Source organism: Muntiacus reevesi, chromosome 3, assembly GCF_963930625.1.
Source record: "Muntiacus reevesi chromosome 3, mMunRee1.1, whole genome shotgun sequence".
NCBI classification, from domain to species: Eukaryota; Metazoa; Chordata; class Mammalia; order Artiodactyla; family Cervidae; genus Muntiacus; species Muntiacus reevesi.
In genome coordinates, this window is record NC_089251.1 from 106169317 (window position 1) to 106188602 (window position 19286).

The 19286-nt window shown below is 39.1% G+C and overlaps 1 protein-coding gene across 15 annotated transcripts in view; it reads right to left on the reverse strand.

Annotated features, from left to right (window-relative positions):
* EIF4G3 (eukaryotic translation initiation factor 4 gamma 3) overlaps positions 1 to 19286 on the reverse strand; it is a 340922-nt gene that overhangs the window by 17827 nt on the left and 303809 nt on the right. For 14 of the 15 annotated variants that reach the window (XM_065929977.1, XM_065929983.1, XM_065929978.1 and 11 more), the window contains 7 exons: positions 17320 to 17414; positions 15322 to 15415; positions 14268 to 14385; positions 12592 to 12812; positions 10149 to 10267; positions 6101 to 6273; positions 533 to 658 (listed from right to left, as the gene is read on the reverse strand). In XM_065929977.1, the coding sequence (XP_065786049.1) occupies positions 533 to 658; positions 6101 to 6273; positions 10149 to 10267; positions 12592 to 12812; positions 14268 to 14385; positions 15322 to 15415; positions 17320 to 17414 (946 nt within the window). The remainder of the gene's footprint in view (positions 1 to 532; positions 659 to 6100; positions 6274 to 10148; positions 10268 to 12591; positions 12813 to 14267; positions 14386 to 15321; positions 15416 to 17319; positions 17415 to 19286) is intronic. The other variant, XM_065929979.1, reaches the window with a different exon arrangement.

Genomic DNA, 19286 nt, shown 5'->3' on the forward strand with positions numbered 1-19286 from the left:
CAGGGACACACTAATGTGCAGTTTGACTATGTGAACAGTTTTGGGAGAAATACTAATATTTTAAAGAAGAGTTGGGGAAATACTAGCCTACACAATGTAGCAACAATTTCCCATCCCTGTCCAAATCTAGGAGTGCCTAACAGCTCAGTTTCTTTCAAAACAACCTGAGCACATACCATGCAGGTGCCACAATCTGACAGGTTATCACGTGGAACTATAAATTCTTACAGCACTGGAGCAATGAGAGACATAAAAGCCAGATTAACATTAAGCTTCCAGGAGCAATCACTTTCCAATTACATGATTCTGAAGCCATATCTAACGTTAATGAACCACAGGGCTATTATATCCCCATCACTTCTCTAATTTAGAAAAATGTAACATTTTTATACAGAAATTAGAAGGCTTAAAGAGCCACAGGCTGAGTGTGAAAGTCTCCTAAAGCACTAAAGAAACAGCACTAAGCTAAAAGCCAGCTGGTAAGTTCTGCCAGGTTAACGAGATATCCATCAAAAGAGACAAGACAACTTACGCGATAAGTTCTCTCATGGAGATTCCGCCTTCTTTTAGCATGGGAGTCACCAGCTCAGCAAGGTACAACCAAATGTGGGGAATATCAATGGCCATGTCATCTGCCAATTCCAATGTCTCTGAAAAACTGGAAAAGAACAGGAAAAAATCCACATGCAAATGTAATTGAAAAGTTAAGATCAAATACATAGATCAAAAACCAGTCAGTCAACAAATACCCATTAAACAACTGCTATGTCTGGTACTGCTCTAGGCATCAAGTACACAAGCTTTTGATCTCAAAGAGCTGGTATCAGTGTGCGGAGGAAAACAAAAACAAACAAAAGCATATTTGCAGATAAGGTTAATTCTCTGAAGAACAGGACCTAAGGTACTAGGATATTGCTAGAGGGTGATCAGAAAATACCCCTGTATGAAAGCGACATCTGAAAGATTTAATGAAAACAGAGGCAGTCTCATGATGTTCTAGGGTAACAAGCTATTAATTTAATCCCAACTGTAAAGAGTTCCCCGGAGCTAAGTATCTTATCCTCTGAGTTGGTCAGAAGCACCCACGGAAAACTTCGTGTAATACAGACCAGACACATAGAGAAGAAAAGACAAAAATTCTTCCTTTGAGCAGCTTACAATGGGGAAGAAAGCTGTGTGAATACAAAAGAGCCTGACAACATTACTATATAACATCATCATTACACACGTTACAAACAGCGCAACCTCTAAAGAAAAGCTGGTGGTTTTAGGCTTTCATGCTATGGAATATTTCTCAACGTGAAGTAAAGTAAATGGAATTTTTAAATATAAAATTTAGAAACATCAAATACAAAACATCAGCACAGTCTTATTTAGGCTGGAAATCATAGCTATTCATTTTAAGTATAAAAACATAATTCAAGACTGTTAGTCATTCCAAAATAGAATACATTGAAAGGCACAAAAACAAAAGTGAATTTAACTATAGGAGATGTATACATAATTACAAGGAAATACACATAATCAGAAGGTGAATGAATCAAGGGGTCAAGGGCAGGTGGTATCCTTTCAGACCTCTGCATACATAAAATATGTGTGCTTTTTCACTGCAATTCCAGTTTCTAACCAGAGTGTGCTACTCTTTTTACCTACCTGAGAGGGCTACACATCATTAAAATGTTTCACTTAAGAAGAGGTACCACTGCAAGGCAGGGTCACTTTTCTGAAGGTGTCATTTCAAAACAGTTGGCAGCTCAGCCACATTATCTAACTCTGGGCTTCATGAATCCCAAATGGCAATTTTGTGACCTCACAGCCTGCAATTATTTGACACCAATTTGCTATGAACAGACTCTTTCTTGACTGTTCACTTATTATGTACACTTCCAGCTTGGTTAATGTGCCAACGATGGAACATAATCTGGCTGGGCTCTAGGATTTCTAGATTAATTATGTGTAATGCCTCTTCATGTTTCATGGTTTAGTGGTATAAACTTGTCTAATGAGCTCATGAGATAATCGCAGCAGTCTTGGTCTTGAAGTAGTGTGTCTAAACTGTTCTTTTCATCTATTACAACTAAAAGATACTCATATTTTTGCCCCAGTTTTCTACTTGTTGATTAGTCAGTTTACCATGGTACAGTCTGCAGAATACCATCATCGATCAAATCCATACTGATGATAAAAAACACAGCTGGCTGAACACATGCTATCTGAAGCAAAAGCTTGTAAGCAAATTACTTCTCTTCAAGTTTACTATTCCTAAATCCTTTTGTACGATTTTAAAAGAAAAATCCTAGAGCCCTGTGTGCAGAAGCTGCTTGATAATTATCTCTGTGTCTTTGGACTACTACTTAGCCTGTAACAATGCTTTGCCTAATGTACATTTTCTGCTGGCTGAATAAATGAAATAAAGCTATAGTACAGCCTTGCTTCGTGGTATATAATGACTACCACACTCACTAAACTGCACTTCTGGAGGTTCACCAATGGGACTTCGAACATCCCTCACCCCATTTCAACTACAGAAACTCTATTTTTACTTATTTTATATATTGTGATCCTGTCTAAAATTTAATTGAAGAAAGCCATACATCATTAAAAGTTAGAAATATATTTTTTATTCTAATTTTTTAATTCAGTGAAGTTCTGATTAGACATCTGCTAAAAGGCAAAATAATCTACCACCACTGGAAATGATCTTGTCAAGTAGCATCTTCCACAATTTTGTGTTATGATAACTTTAATAAAAATATAAATCTTGCTGTAGATAATCAAAGAAGTAGTGAAGACATCTCAAAATTAAACTGGTCTGGTATTATTATGCTGATCACTAGAGAATCTAACTACATGTAAAAGAAAGAAAGAAATAAAAAGATAGCCTTCTTATATTCCAGTACCATTTTCAAAGGAATACCACAAAAAAAAGACTATTACCTCACCTATGAGAGCAAATGAGGCCTTCACTTGGTTAAGAAGCCCCTCTCAATTCTACACATGGAACTTAGTCTGCTTGTCCACTTAAGCTCCAAATAGTGTCTTTTACCAAAGCAGAACTGCCTTAAGTGGCAAGAAAAGTTCCAAGAGTAGTCAAGGAGGAGATAAAAATTTTCTTCCCAATAAGCATCTCCAAAAGGAAAATATTAATCTATCAAGATTCCTTGAAGGGCAAATATTTTGGGTCTCTAGTCAACTCCAACTTTTATTGTCCTGCTTTTTACTTGTTTATTACATTTTCATTTGTTCATTACACTTTCAAAGAGATTCCAAATCCATGGTGAACAGTGAGACATTCAACTACCTTTACCAGACAGTATTTACAAAAGAAGTTTCATGAGGCCATGATATTAAATGACTGTACCACACTATCTGAAATGAATCTACCTACACAATAATGTGCTCACCTACCCACCTAAATGATTTGCATCATGGAGTATTTAGATCCAAGTCCTGAAGATTCCAAGGGGATGGTTTGATCTTGTGGAAATGTTTTACATACACCAACTACTATGCTCAGAGGTGATAAAGCATCTATAAAGGAAAAGTGCAAAGGATCTAAGCTTTGTTTATAAACCAGCTGACACAAAGAGGCTATCTGAAACATCTGTCTAGTGTATCTTACTATTCAAGTAGCAATGTATGCTTTGAGCAGCTGTAGGAGAAACCACAGATTAACAGTTGGCTGATCAGGGTCCAGTAAACTTGGAGGTCTTCTTTTTTGTTTTCCAGAATCATCACTGGCTTGGGAAACTAGGCAGAAATGACTTTCAGAAAGCATTGTGCTAGTCACTCGGTTGTGTCCAACTATTTGCATCCCCCATGGATCATCAGGCTCCTCTGTTCAAAGGATTTTACAGGCAAGAATACTGGAGTGGATTGCCATTTCCTTCTCCAGAGGATCTTCCTGACCCAGGGATCAAACCCAGGGCTCCCACATTACAGACAGATGCTTTACTGTCTAAGCCACCAGGGAAGCCACAATTGCTCAGAAGTTGGCATTAAGCAGTGTCAAGATCCAGAATGACCTTGATGCTCCCCTCACAATGCTGAGTAAGGACAGAGATCTTTGGATACTGGTACTAAAAGAGACAGAAGACAAGGCATTTCAGTGACTCCAATGAAATGGCTTCCCTGGACAATATGATCTATTTATAACTTAGGTTTCAGAAGTAATTGGGAAACTATGATTTAATGTGCAAGAAGGCTCTTAGTGGCTACTAACATGGGGCTATCTCTTTTGTTTCCACCTTAGAAAAAATTGCCAGATCTTTCCATTTAGGAAGGAACAGGGATCTTCCTAGGGGTCTTGTCTAAGGATAGCCTGGTTAGGTCTAACTAAGCATCACGAGCTGCAGGAAGCAGGGGCAGAGAAAGCTGAAGTAGCTACTGAGACACAGGTGTGTTCCCTTTTGGCCCAAATGAAATGTGGTTGTGGTAGTGTTGCCAACAGCCGCAACAGCACCACTACCAGTGCAAGTGTGGACACCATGCCTGAACACGATACTTCTTCCTCAGGGAAATGAAAATATTTGAGACAGCCTGGAAACCAAGCTAGCACCTCTCAAGTTCAATTAAGGCCAATGAAACTAGAACACACTCTGTGAGGGCTTTTCAGGGATGAATCAACTTCTGACTATGGTTTGAAGAAAGATGGAAAATGGTAAATGGTAATCTAGCATTCTCATTTTCAAAATTTTCTGGTGAATATATAATAATATCTGGGCAAAAAGCAAATATTTATAAATTAATGTAATAGTCATTATTAAAACTATAGTTCCAAGTTGACTAGGGGCAGAACTCAATTTGTGAGGCTGTAAATATGCTCATTTGCTCTTATTATTTATACTGGTTGGCTTTTACAGTGAGGTGGCCAAAGTTTCTTACTAAGTTAACTGAGTCAGATGGCCTGAATCTAGCCAAGTCACTGAATCAAGAGAAATCTAACTTACTGATGAAGTATAACTTTTTAATGATTCTAGGAACAAATATACATCTCCTGGGACTCTGAGAACACTGCCATTATTCTTCACAAAAATCAAATGAATAATTATTCCTAGGTATATTCAACCCTGGCATTTAATAATTACACTATTCTAAGAGACTGGCCATATCTGAGAGATATATGGTGGTATTTCATCATGTGCATTTAATTTACAAGACCATAAAAGAGATCTGCAAAAAAAGAAAAAAGATTCAACACTGAGAAAAATAAGTTAAACAATGCAGAAATCTTCCTGACATCCCACTCACGGAGCATTCACCCTGAATATGAGATGGAAGGGTTACCCCATCTGACATTTATCCTACAGGTCTCAGTTCCTCTTCTCTCATAGAATGGGTACTTGTCAGCTCTGGCTGTGGTTCTATGTTTAACATTTGAATAACATGGCTCCTAAAACAATTTTTTTTTAAAAACCATATGCAATTTCACTTTAAATACTGATGTTAAAACATAAGCCTAGGCAAGGTTCTGTGACTGTACCACAAAGAACCTATCAATGCATGGTTCTGTGATGATCACAAAGATAATCAGATCCTGATCACATAGGATTTAAGACAAGTGACAGCCAAACCTCATCAACTCAGCCATCAGAGAAATCATAATGAAACCAACCCGAAGTAAACCAAATCAATAATAACGTGGGAGTTACATATGCTTCTATAGGGGTAGAGTGGACAGACAAGCATTTCTGGGCCAAAATTAACCATGGTTTAGTGAAAGGATGAAGCTTTTTTGGTTTAATTTTCCAGAATTTTTCTCACAAAAGAAAGCTTCTTTCTCAGGGTTTACATGTAGGCTGATGAGGAGCTGAGTTTCTTGGTGGTTATGAGGGTCTCTGTTATCTGACTTGCATCATAATCTGTATCTATCTACAATTAGATACAGAAAATCAGAAAATAACCACTAAGCCCTAGCATAATCTATCAAATGCCGTCATATCAACCAACATACATACTCTCAATATAATATACATCAACATATTATGGCAGATACAATTTTAACTTATGGAAACTGCTAAATACTTTAAAAGATATGTACTCTTAAGATTACTATGAAAGAGCCTAGTAACTGAATACCACTGTTGAGTAGGACACTGACCCTCTGAAAAAGTCCTGTTTGCTGAGCTTTTCTGACTGCACCAGCTGATAAAGTAACTGGCCCATGTGATCCCGGGTGATCTGGCTCCTCTCCAGGGTGGACTCCACTCCCGTCCTCACGAACACATGTTGTAGGCCCTGGGCATTCAGCTCTTCCACACACTGCATGGCTTCCTGTTCAAACAGCAAATAAAAGCTTACTCCAAAATAAGGATCAAATTGCCAGAGTGTTAAAATAAGTTTAAAAACATTTATTTAGGACAAAATTGGTAGAAAAGAGCAAGACAGTTTCATATATATAGAGTTAAACATTAATATAGCTCAGTAAAATGCAGGATAATATGGGCAATATTATTGGGCATATTTAAAAATAAAAGTGCATCTTTATAAGGCTAATGTATTTAGGTAAACATCTTCTTAAAGATCACTCAAAAGACCAGAGCCAAAAATGTCTTTTTCTACACAACATGGATCTATATTATGATCATTTAGAAACTTGAAATGGTATATTATGAGATAATATTTAAACAGAAATTCATGTCATGATTCAAAGGCCTTAATGAGATAACTGAGGTAATTCTGTCTCAGGATGCAATATTTGCAAAATCTGCAAAGAAAAATGTCTTCCTTTTATAGTAAAGTTGACATGGTTAGCTGAAGTACTAAAAATCTTTTAGGAAGATCTCGGGATGTGGGGCTTGTAGACTGGTTCTTACCATGGGATGATCTGGCTAGGTCAGTATCTCTGTTCTGGGCAATGAAAGCCTGGCAGCAGGGTCCCTGAATCACCATGACAGCGGTGTGCCTCCCTGCCCTCAGCTACCTCAACTTGTGTGAGTCCAAAATCCTGTGATTCAGTATCTGATAAGATCAGTCCTTGTGAGGGGGAAGATGCACGTGAGACAGAAGCAGCGAGTAAGGCAGGTCTAGGTGTCTTCACCACTGTTCATCTCCCCTATTAAGTTATTTAATACCTCCTCCCATGTCAACTTTTTATCTAAAATATTTTCAAAATAAAGAGAAATCAAAGTAATAAATGTACACCGGCATACCTTTACTGCAATTTAATTAACTGCTGTTTTTCTTATATATGTATCTAAGAAATCCAACATTCACACAATAACATCAACTAAATATCTGATATATAGTACATACTGGAATTTCCACAACTGTTCCCAAATGTCCAAAATAGCTTTTTCATTGTTCTAGGATCCAACTGAAAACCCAACATCACACGTCATGATGTCTCTTTACTCTTGTTTTTGGCCGTGCTGCACAGCTTGCAGGATCTTAGTTCCCCAGCTAGGGATCAAACCCTGGGTCCTAGCAGTGAAAGTGCCAAGTTCCAACCACTGAACCATCGAGAATTCTCTCTTGAGATCCCTTTAATATAAGCCAATCTTTTCTCTCTTCTTTGTGTTTTCACAGCACTGGCACTTTTAAGACAACTGTCACGTAAAACTATTTCTTACATACACTTTTACCCAATCAGTCGGTCTGTTTCCAGCCCCATCTGCATCTCAGGCACATTCATCGAATGTTAAGTAAGTTACCGCCCATCCTTCTAGCTTCCAGAATGGTGCTGCTTTCTACAGCTTATGCTCTTTGTCCTTGTGGGGGTTTACCTCATTTTAAGCCTATCATCATCATTATAAAGCCTTTTCAGGAGAGAGTAAAAATGACAGCAAATACTCAATGCTCAATATTATATCTGAAGTGATTGTCTTCCAATGAGAATTTAGTCACTGCATCTACATACTGGGCCAACTAACTGTATCATGGAACTACTAATGTGAAGCTTCTAAGTTCACAGCAGTTCATAATCTTACCCTTCTCCCTAGTTTCTGATGTTCTATTTCTCGTTTTTTACCTCTAACCTGAAATGACACCCCTAGAATCCCTGTGACTGCCCAATCACTGGTTATCATACCATCGAATCTTACTTCTTTGCACTGAAACACTTTATTTTTGTAGAAGCTACTTATTTAGTTACTACCTATTTTTAGGACAGCTTTGTCTGTATCACCCACTAGAACATAATAAGCTCCATAAAAGACCCATAAAAACAGATTATGTTGTTCACTACATATACTACAATATTGACAGGAAGTATTCCTTAAAATGGGCTTCCCTGGTGACTTAGCTGGTAAAGAACTCATCTGCAATGCAGGAAACCCCGGTTCAATTCCTGGGTCAGGAAGACCCCCTGGAGAAGGGACAGGCTGCCCACTCCAGTATTCTTGGGCTTCCCCGGTGGCTCAGACAGTAAAGAATCTGCCTGCAATGCGGGAGACCTGGGTTCAGTCCCTGGGTTGGGAAGATACTCTGGAGGAGGGCAAAGCAACTCACTCCAGCATTCTTGCCTGGAGACTCCCCACGGACAAAGGAGTCTGGCGGGCTAGAGTCCACGGGGTCCCAGCGAGCTGGACAACTGAGCAACGAGCACACACTCATGCATTCCTTAACGTGGTGACACACTGCAGGAGCTCAACACACAGATCTCACAGAGGCTAAAAACACAAGGTGTGGAGTCAGACAAACATGTCTGAATCCTGGTTCTGCCACGTACTTGCTATTGTGTGAGTTCAGGAAGGCTACTTAATCTCTCAGCTTTGACTTCCTATCACAAGCTTACTGTGAGGACTACATATGATACATATAAGCACTTGGCATATTGCCAAACACAAAACAACTGCTCAATAAGTATTCACTTGTATTACTGTTAACTATAGCACCTATTAAAGTGTTAGGGAAAAACCTTCCTTAGAATGAGCTCTGTAATAAGCCTTTAGCATGACACACCAATACCCAAAAGGTACTAAGAAAAAGTATAGCTTCTGCTCTGAAGCTGGAAGCTTGGATTCGAATCCTGAGTCTGCCATTTATACGACAGAAATATGTATGACCTAGAGCAAGTTATGTTACACCTTTGCACCTTAGCTTTCTCTTCTATTTTTCAGTTTTACTTTTATTTTAATTACAGGATAATTACTTTACAAAATTGTGATGGCTTCTGCCATACATCAACATGAATCAGCCGTAGGTATGCATATGCCCCCTTCCTCTTGCACCTCTAGCTGTGCTAGGGGCTTCCCTGGTGGCTCAGACAGTTAAAAAAAAAAAAAAAAAGCTGTGCTGCCACTTTATAACAATATTATTCATTTTCCAGGAATCTAACAAGTCACAATATATGAAGTCTATTCTTTGGCTTATTTCAACTAGTGTTCTTATCTTTGCTGCATTTTCAAGGATTTTTGAAAAGTACTCTAACTCGCTCAGGAGCAAAACCTTCCTATTTCTAAATTTTGGACAATTTTGGCAAGCTTTTACCAAAGCAAAAGTAGTTAATGTATCTGACAAATAATTTTAACAGATAAGCCTTTGATGACCCCAGATCCCTAAACCAGGTTCCATTATAAGATCCTACAGGTCTCCTAGCATTAATTTTAACTACAATTGAACACTTGGTGGACTTTATCTGTTTATGATCTGTCTCTAACCTAAGACCACAAGGCTCATGAAGTCAGGCAGTATGTGTATCTTACTCATTGCTATCTTAAAATGAAGATCAAGGAGAAGATTAAGGTTAAAGAAGGGCAAACAGAAAGCTACATCTTGAAAAGTCTCACTTCAGCTGTCTGACCCTGGCATATTACTCTTTTGTGCCTCAGTTTTTCCCCTTATGAAGTAAAGAAAAAGTAATGTCAGCTGTACTTTAAAGTTACTATGAGAATGTTGATAAAATGACAGGTAATACAAGGAGCCAGGAATTCCTCATAATGTGTTGGTTTTGTTCATTAATATCAAAATAAATTTGGTTATGCTGTAGTGGGAATGGGTTGTTAGCTGCTCTCCCTTCCTGCCAGTTGATCTTGTGAACTGCTCGGCAGGAGTGCCTCAGTTGTGCAGACTGGAGTGCGCGGGGCTGGGATTACTCACTCCAGGTCTCGTCGGCTCTCGGTTGCCGACTGAGACCAGAACCGAGTCACCCCGTCTCCTGCCACCGGCCTTTCTGTGCCGCTGCTTCCTGTCTAAAAATTTCTGTTTACCTTAAAATCATTAATGTGTAGAAACTCATCAATGATAGATTTGGACTTCCTCTCCATCTCTTCCTCTGACAACGCAGGCTTGTCAGAGGTTGATGTTGCTGGAATTTCTGATTTTGTCACTAGTGAGGATAAAAAAGTGAGAAAGGAAAAATGACAAAAATTATCATTAAAATGGTAGAATTATGGTTGATAATATTTGTGTGCTGTTACATTGTTTTTTTTTTTTAAGTAAAGGCATTAAAACAGATACAAATTTGACAAAGCAAGCCACCTAAAAGTAGAATACAGAAACATTTTAGAATACACACATACTAAATAACTTCATAATCCACAATAGCTACAAGGTATTGAGATATTGATAAATTTTTATAATTAGCACTTTTTGTTCTTTTTAAAAAATCAAGGTATAGTTGATTTACAGTATTATTTACAGTATTTTGTTAGTTTCAGGTATACAACACGGTGACTGAACGCTTTTCTAGAGTATACTCCATTTTCCTACTGTACTGTGACTGCTCTCCACTGCTGCGATGCGGAGGAACACAGGAGGCCCGCTCAGCCACACAGCTGTGCAGAGCTACAGCACACTGGCTTTGGCGGTGGCTTGCAACTGCTTTGCTCACGGTGCTCCTCCTACATGGATGCTCCCTCTCTGTCCCTCACCTGTCCTCCCTGCAACCCTGTTAAAACTCCTCTTTCCTTCAGACCTGAGGGAGGCCTTCTCTAACATCCCCCTGTGTCTGTTACAACTATTGTTTCTTTCATAGCATTTTTCTCCTTTCGTACTTCTATATGGCTGTGGTCCGGGTGTGGGTTGGAAAAGAATCTCCAGACATGAGGCAGGAGAGGAGAATAAAGTTTATTTGAGCGGGAGACGCTGTTAGAACAGTGGGCCAGTTCAAGGAAGAACTGACCTTAAACAGAAGTCCTTAATCCACTTTTATACCCAGGGTACAAGGAGTGGGCTGGGGCTCTTGTGGGTCATTTGCTGATTGGATGAGGCATGTATCCTGGGTGAGGGAAGACTAAGGCAGATAACTTCTCCCTATGGGGTAGGAGGGGAGACAGGCTATACTGCTCAGGAGGACCTGAAATCCGTTAACAGTTACAACATAGGGGAGGGAAGGACACTAAGGGTCTGGTTTTTCCATTCCTGCATTCCAGGACCTTCCTTGGTTTTCTCTGCTCTTTCGATCCTTGGGTCACCACGTATATCATCTTTCATGGGGTTATCTAATAAACTTCTTCTTGACCCAGGAGACGGAAGACCAAGGGCAGGGCCTGGTGCCCAGAAGTCACGAGCTGCTGAGGTGCACGTGGCAAATGCACAAAGGACCCAGACAGCAAACGTGCGGCGGGCAGCTGTGCCGCCTGACCCACCACACACCAGACGGCTTTCACACCCTATCTCGTTAGCTTCCCAAACCACCCCGCATGGAGAAGAAAGTCGCACGTCCTTAAAACTGAAAGATCTCAAGTCTTCATCAGTTGGGAAAAGACATTTCAATTTGCCTGTGAAATCCATTTAGAAACTACAGTTAAGAGACATAATTTAAATAATGAAACAAAACTGAAAGCTAGGAAAATGTTATAAAACAACAGTATTACTTCAGGATTAAGATTTAAAACTTTTTCATCACTGTCATTCTCATCATTAAGACATCTAATACCTTTTTGCAAACTTTGTATTTACCAGGTAATGTTCAAAGTATTTACATGTATTATCACTTTTAACCTTCACAATAACTCTACAGAATTAGCACACTTATTATCTCCATATAAGACACGAGGAAACTGACAATCAGCTAGGTTAAACACATGAGGCAGTTTTTAGAGCAGTACCTGAGTTGGTCCTCTAAGCACACACATGCTCAACATGTACAGAAACCACAGAGGTTCCAAGATGAAGGTAATAAAAGACCATCTGATACTTTCTCTTTGGTTTGCCCTGTGGTGGCACAACAGTTTCAGGATTTTCATACATGTGAGGGGCTGTACAAAGGATACCTTGGAGAAGGGAGGCTACTCACTCCTGTATTCTGGCCTAGAGAATTCCACGGGCTGGACAGTCCATGGGGTTGCAAAGAGTCAGACACGACTGAGTGACTTTCACTTTCACTTTTCACAAAGGATGCACAAGGGGGTACAATTCAGGGACCTTAGAAGAAATTCATATTGCTTAAGATACGGCAAAAGGACCTCATCTTCATCACTTTAAATAGTGAAAGGGGAAAATTTACAAACTGCTGAACAACGGGATACTGGGGTAATGAGAACCGTAAGATTAGGAAGATATCCTCTAACTTTTAAAGCACTGGCTTGTGTGCTGTTAACATGTATTGATTCTGGAAATCTACTCGGGCACAAAGTCTCCTTGTATTTTTTCCCTCCCAAATTTAAGGCCCCGGTCTTCACCTGTACCTGTTTATACAGAGCCCCTCACCTGTCTCCCTGGCTCTGCTCCGCTCAGCCTCAGCGCTGCCCCTCTCCAGGTCCATGCCTCCTGTGAGCTGCTTCACCGTCTCCAGCATCTCTCTCCGCTGCTCTTCCTGAGACTGATTGTCTAGCAGGTCTTTACTGCTGCCGCCCCTCATGAAAGTGTTTGGCCGAGCTGCTGCAGACGGAAGGGGCTTGTCATTCTTCTCCCTGCCCATACTTCCGCGACTTAAAAGACAAAACAACACATTTCAAAATAAAGACCTCCATTCCCTCTGTATTCAAATTATAAAACAACACTAAGACTTTCTAAAAGTATGCAGGAGAACTTTTCACAGATAGCTTTAGATGTGTAAGGTGCCAATTACACGCCAAAGTGTAATTATTTACATAAACAAGTAAAATCAGTGCTTTAATGAGACTAAGATGTGCTTTAGTTTTTCCTTAAATGTTAAAGGGATACCGCTTGAAAATTTTAAATGCCAATGGCAATTCTTTGTTTAAATTTTAAAAAATCTTTTAAGAAGAAAGACAGTGATGAGTGTATGAGCTAAGTGAGTGAAAGGGAAACAGTACCAAAATAATACGGTTTTACTGTCTTACAAACTTTATGATATTTTATTTATTCAGAAATTTCAAATACATGGAAAATATTTGTGGACCAAGTCATGGAAAGTTTTTGAATAGCCTAGATCACACACTTCCTTCATTTTAGGAGAGACTCTTCCTGTCTTCCTAGTCTTCTCTCAGACAATTCTAACCAGCAGGGCAAAGAGGTCCTCAGCCCAAGACAGATCAACAACGCTGAATTTAAAAGGAGAAAAGGAAGATCTAGAGGCATGACAACGGTCTAATCACTATGCAGGAACAGACACAGTCCTCAAAGAGCAGAGCCATCGGGGGACATGCATAGCAGGGCAAAGGGCCACAAACATCCGAGTAGTGCAACTGATGCTCAATGACAATCTAGGTTATTGTTTAAAAGTTCACCTGTGCTATATTTTGTATCAGAAGCCAAAGGAATAGTAATACAGCTTAGAAAATCCACCTAGTCATATTAATTATAATTAAAAAAAAAAGTTTGAGAGTTTAAAGAAACTCAGTTCCAAAAGTGCTTACATCAAAACATTTTATTCTGTCATTAAACTACAATTTCTCATCCACTCTCAGTAAACTAGCCAATGGAACACCTGACTGTAAGAATCCTGCAAAATGAAAGCAGAAATACAGCAGAATACAGAGTAGTGAAAAATAAAAGACAACCTCAAATATAACTCCAAGAACCGTGCGACAGAGAAGTATATGGGTGGGCGGTCATGACTTTTAACTCACAGCTTAAGGGTCACAGCCTGAGGGTGCTAGTTACTCTCGAGCACCCTGCAGCCTTACCTTGGAGAGCCCTAACACAAGCTCCCGGGGCTCTTTGGGTGGGCCTGGCCTTCTGAGTGGAGCAAGCTATTGGATATTTGTCAGATAACTTGCCCTTCCCTTCCACCTCATCTGAACTCTATAACTTCCTTATCTTAGAGGAAATCAACTTCATTGATGAATCTATCCATAGGGATTATCATCAAAGAGAGAGAGAGAGAAAGAGAAAGAGAGAGAGAATGTTGTGTCAGACAGACAGTCAGCCAGCCAGCCTGACAAGCAAGTCAGTCTTTATTAAATGTGCAGACTGCTTACCTAGTTAAGGTCCGCCGGGAATCAAACTCTAAAGGTGTGGATGACGTAGACCCTGAAGGTGCTGGAGGTTGCAAAGCAGAGAATCTGTTTAAACTGGAAGCACTTGATCTTAAGGCATCTACAGATATTAAGGAGTGAGAAAAAAATACAAATCACATGACTACAATGCAGCTTCTAACTGATCTATCTGCCTTCGTGGGGAAGGGCCTGAGGCTAGGCATTTCTAACAAGCCTAACCACCTGATGCCAACCTTCTGGTACACAGACCATACTCTCAGAAGCACAGTATTAGAAGGATTTTGTATGCAAAAAAGAATTTAGAAATATTTGTTCATTACAACTATTTGCTCCTTTAAAAATATAACTAAATTATCCTAAGTAGGATATGGGAATGGTAAATAGGGGAGGAAAGAAGGCAAGTGAAACCAAAAGAAAATATTTCACTTAAAAAATGCTGCATAAATGCTGTGATGTCACTTATGTAAAAGTATGGATGTGAGTTAAAGTGAACAATTTAATTTAAAAGAAAAAGTCAAAATTATGTAATTGAAGGGAAATATGGGAAGGAGGTCAATAATGAAGTTTAAATTGTTATGATCCAAGTATGTCAGTCCTAAAGTCAAATCTCTCAAAATCTACTTCTGACATAGATTTTGAAAAATATTTTAATCTAATTCTTTTTTCTTTCACAACACCCTAAAGTTAAATGCTTCTGGGTAATAATATTATTTTTCTCAGCAATATGAGTTTCCATTTTAATTTGGAGTCCCAATAACTTTTCTAATTATATTGAATTTGTAAAAAGCAACAAAACAACAAAAGAATCAAACAGATTAAAGTTTTAAATAGTCTTTTAATTGAATTAAAAAAAAAAACCTTGTTTTAAATATTCAAAATACCTAAGGATCCATACTGAGGAGGAAACCCTCAATTATGATAAGAGTCTGACACCGATAAATCTAGGCATGATTAGTTTACAGATCTTGCCCTAAAACGCACGCTGGTGAAACGACTGCAGACGCCAGCTTCCGGAGAAGGGATGCCCCACACTCACCGGTCTCGCTCGCCTTTGCTCCACCACTGCTGCCTTTTCCCCAGCTGCCCAGCTGCGCTTTAGGTACCAGCTGAATTTTCTCATCAATTGTGGGCTGCAACGTAAAGGGTCACAAGTCAACAGTAGGAACTATTCTAGAAGAATAGTTTATCTTCTCTTTTTCACCCCAGTGCAATAAAATCAATTTCAGCAACAACAAAATTTTGCTTGGAATGCTCATATATGAAACATAAGTTGGAGCTGCTCCCATTAATCTGGGATTCCTCTGTCCCTTGAAGAACTCTTTGGACTCCAGGGTCCACAAAATACAGCTAGAAACCACTGGCCTGGAGAATGCATTCAGATCCTCGAAGATGGTACGGCAGTTTGCTAAGTAGCTTTTAATGATTTCCCTCTTAAAACGCCCAGTGATTTTACAATGGGGAAAAGAAAAAAAAAAAAAAGGAATATACCAATATTACAAAATTAACTCATTAATTTTTTCAAGTGACTGTCAGGAAACAGGTTAAAAGACCCAAAGATTTCACATTTTAGCAAAGCCTAAAATAGGTTGGGACAGGGAAGGAGAGGTGAGATAGGCGCATGATTTAGTAGAGGCAAACAAGAGAAAAGACAGGAACATGTCAGATGGGGAGTCAGAGTTCCTGCTCTCTCTCAGATTTAACTCTCCCAGCACAACTTCAGCACAAATGCAGAGTACCTCATAAAATGCACACCACAACACAAACGCTGCAAGGCAGGTCCTCCTAACAACGGCACTACTGTGTTCTGACAGCGCTGCTTGCTATATGCAGTTAATAGTTAACAGTCAATCTCCTTAATGGTTTTGAGCTTTTAATATTTATATAGAGTACCAACAGTATAACTATCTGAATACATACATTTATTTTAATTTATATATTTTTTAAAATTTAAGGAAATAATGTTGTAAGCTTAATACCAGCAATTCCTTATTATAGCGCCCATGCACAGAAACAATATTTTAAAACACAAATTATTTTAGTTAAAACTGTCTCTTGCTGGAAATGGAAGCGGATGGGAATCAAGTTGTATTCAGCAATGGAATTCCCTTTTTGAGACATAAACAACTGGAAGAATGTACCAGAGTCTTAGAAAACAGGATCCTAGCTGATACATCAAGAGAGATCCAGAGAGGGAATGCTCCATCCTGAAGCAGTGCTTTGAAAAAACTGTAAGGACGCAAACAACACAGCTCATCTTCTATTTGATATCTTCATTGTGAGTTTTAGACTGTCTTTAGTATCCTCATGGCAGGCTGCCAATTTCAGATCTATGGGAAGTGTATTACAAGTAAGGATCAAACCGCATTTGCAAATGGTTTGCAAAACCCAGTAGGCTGTGGAAGTTTCCACTTTTACAAAATGTAATTCCATTTTCTCTATGTTCTCCAAGGTTCTCTTCACTCTACATATAGTCATCAACTTCTACTGCTGAAAACATCTGCCAGGAGAAAATTCTTTCCTCTTACTGCCCATAGACTATCAAGAGAAGGAAGTAGAGTCCAGTAAGTCTTTATCACAGAATAATTTCTGGTAGGTCTTCTGTGATTTCTTTTATGCCTTAGATACAGCAAACCATTAATTCCTTTCATGGCCAAACTTAAAGAGGCACTTTCTCCTTCCTTAGAGCTAAGGATACAATGTATAAAAGCTTGCAACTTACTATGGCTTCTCAAGAACTTCTGTTATTATCTCTCTTATACTAAGTATCTCATACCTTTAAGAATTAACCTAGTCAATTTAATAAACCGTACTAAACCTAATCTAGCCCTTCTTGGTTAACACTCATACAAATAAAAAGGACTAATTCCAGGACAACTAGGTAAGAGTACACTTACTAAGGCTGCCTGTAGAAATGCATCTGCAATAAAAAACAACCACCAGGCAAAATCTGTAATATGGCTATTTTATGTGAGAAGTAATTTTGAGAGTCATGTTTCTGAGACTATTTGAAGTTGTTCTTAAATGTCACACTCACCTTAGTGATTTTCAGAAATTTTGAGGGGTCCAATACCCGACTATTCTTGGCCCCTTGAACAGTGTTCCACCCACCGTCATCCACTCTCTGGACACCTGTAGGAAAAACAGAGTGAGCCAGACTCTCATCTGTCTCAAATCAGTTTGGCAATGAAACGGTGAGCAATTTTTTCAACTCAGCAGCTCCAATCAAAGCCCAGGAAGAAGACAATAGAAACTGAAAGCACGGCTGACAGTCTCCTTACCACCCACAACACGACAATTTCAAGTAGAGGCACTCTACTGGTATCTATCTCTCATAAAACATTACTGACCTGGAAGAAACCAACTCATACAAATGAACAAGGATTTAGTGCTAGACTAATCCTCCCTAAGGGAGGGCCAAATCTAATGTGTATAGAGTTAATGATGAGAATACTTAGGGAGAAATAAGATGGAAATAATTTATTCCAAAGTTTATTTCACTTAATGTATAAGACACACTATGGTTTGATCATTCCCTTAAAACCAGCTTCTCCAAACTTTCAGGCACTGAGAGGCAGAAAGCCTTGACTCCTCTTTCTCACATGCTGCACTTAATTTGTCAGCAAATCTTGTCAGTTCAACCTTTTCAACATATCAGCATCTAGACCCCTTCTAACCACTACTAACACTACAAATTTGGTTAAGTCAGCAATAAGCCTCAACTGGTACAAAAACATCATCAGTGGCTTCCTGCTTTCATCCTCACCTTTTATCATCATGGCAGCCAGTGTGGCCCTAGTAAATTATGAGTCACGCTTTGTCATTTCTTTGCTCAAAACACTTCTGTTATCTATTTCATTGTGAGAAAAAGACAAACTCCTTATAAATGGTTTATCTGCTCTAAGTAATCTGGCTCCTGCCTCTCAGACCCCATCTCCTACCACTCTCCCCCCATAACCTTTGCTCTAGCATTCAGGGCATTTGTACTTACTATCACCTTTTCCTAAAACCCACTTCCCCAGATAGCCACATGAATTAACTCCTTCCCTTACTTCAGTCTTTGCTCAAACACCACCAACTTAAATAGGCTTCCCAATCGTCCTAGTATAAAACTGCAACCTCTCTACTCATCAAACCTTGCACTCCTACTCCTTCTCTGTTTTAGTGTTTCTACAGAACATATCTGACAAACTTAAATATGTTGAAGTATTTGTCCCCCTATGTTCCTCCTAAGATGTGAGCTGCAGGAGGTAATGGACTTTGTCTCTCTCGTTATGTGACAAGCACTCAATGAATATTTACTGAATGAAAGACCACCAAACTGTCTATCTAAAAGCTTTTCCAATTCTCACATGCTTCTTGATTTTCTCTTTGCTAAGTGATATTAATGATCATGAACACGCTTGATTATTCCTTGTTCATGTGAAACAGAAAAGCACACTTTCTGCCCTGGTGGAGTCATCTCTCAAAACTTCATTAAGAGTATACAGTGTCTCTGATAAATAGCAGGTCATGGCTAATTGAATATTTAGTAGGTGTCAGGTGCTATGCTGAACACTTGACGTATCTCATTTCAGCCTCACACAAATCCTAGGTACTGTTATTCGATCAATTTTACAGATTAAGTGACTTGCGCAAGGTCACGCAGCCAGGATGCAAGAGAGCTGAAACTCACAAGACAGCTTGGCTCCAGAGTCTCTGATCTCAACCTCTATACTAATATGACCCGGTCACCATCTGAGCTCTTCATAGCACAGTGGACAAAACGAGCATTCCCATTTGGATGTCATCTCAGAAGAAACAAGCTTATAAGAAAAATGATCATTTCCTTTCCTTTCTGAAACACGTTTCCTCTTTTAATGTTCCTAAACTGAGTCAGTAGAATTTTCTGTTTTCTCAGAAATTTTCTGTTTTCTCTTACTATTTCACCTTTTTTTTTCTCCCTGTTTCTTCCTTTTTATTTTTATCACTGCCAAGTTTTACCTCCTTCCACATAGGATTCCA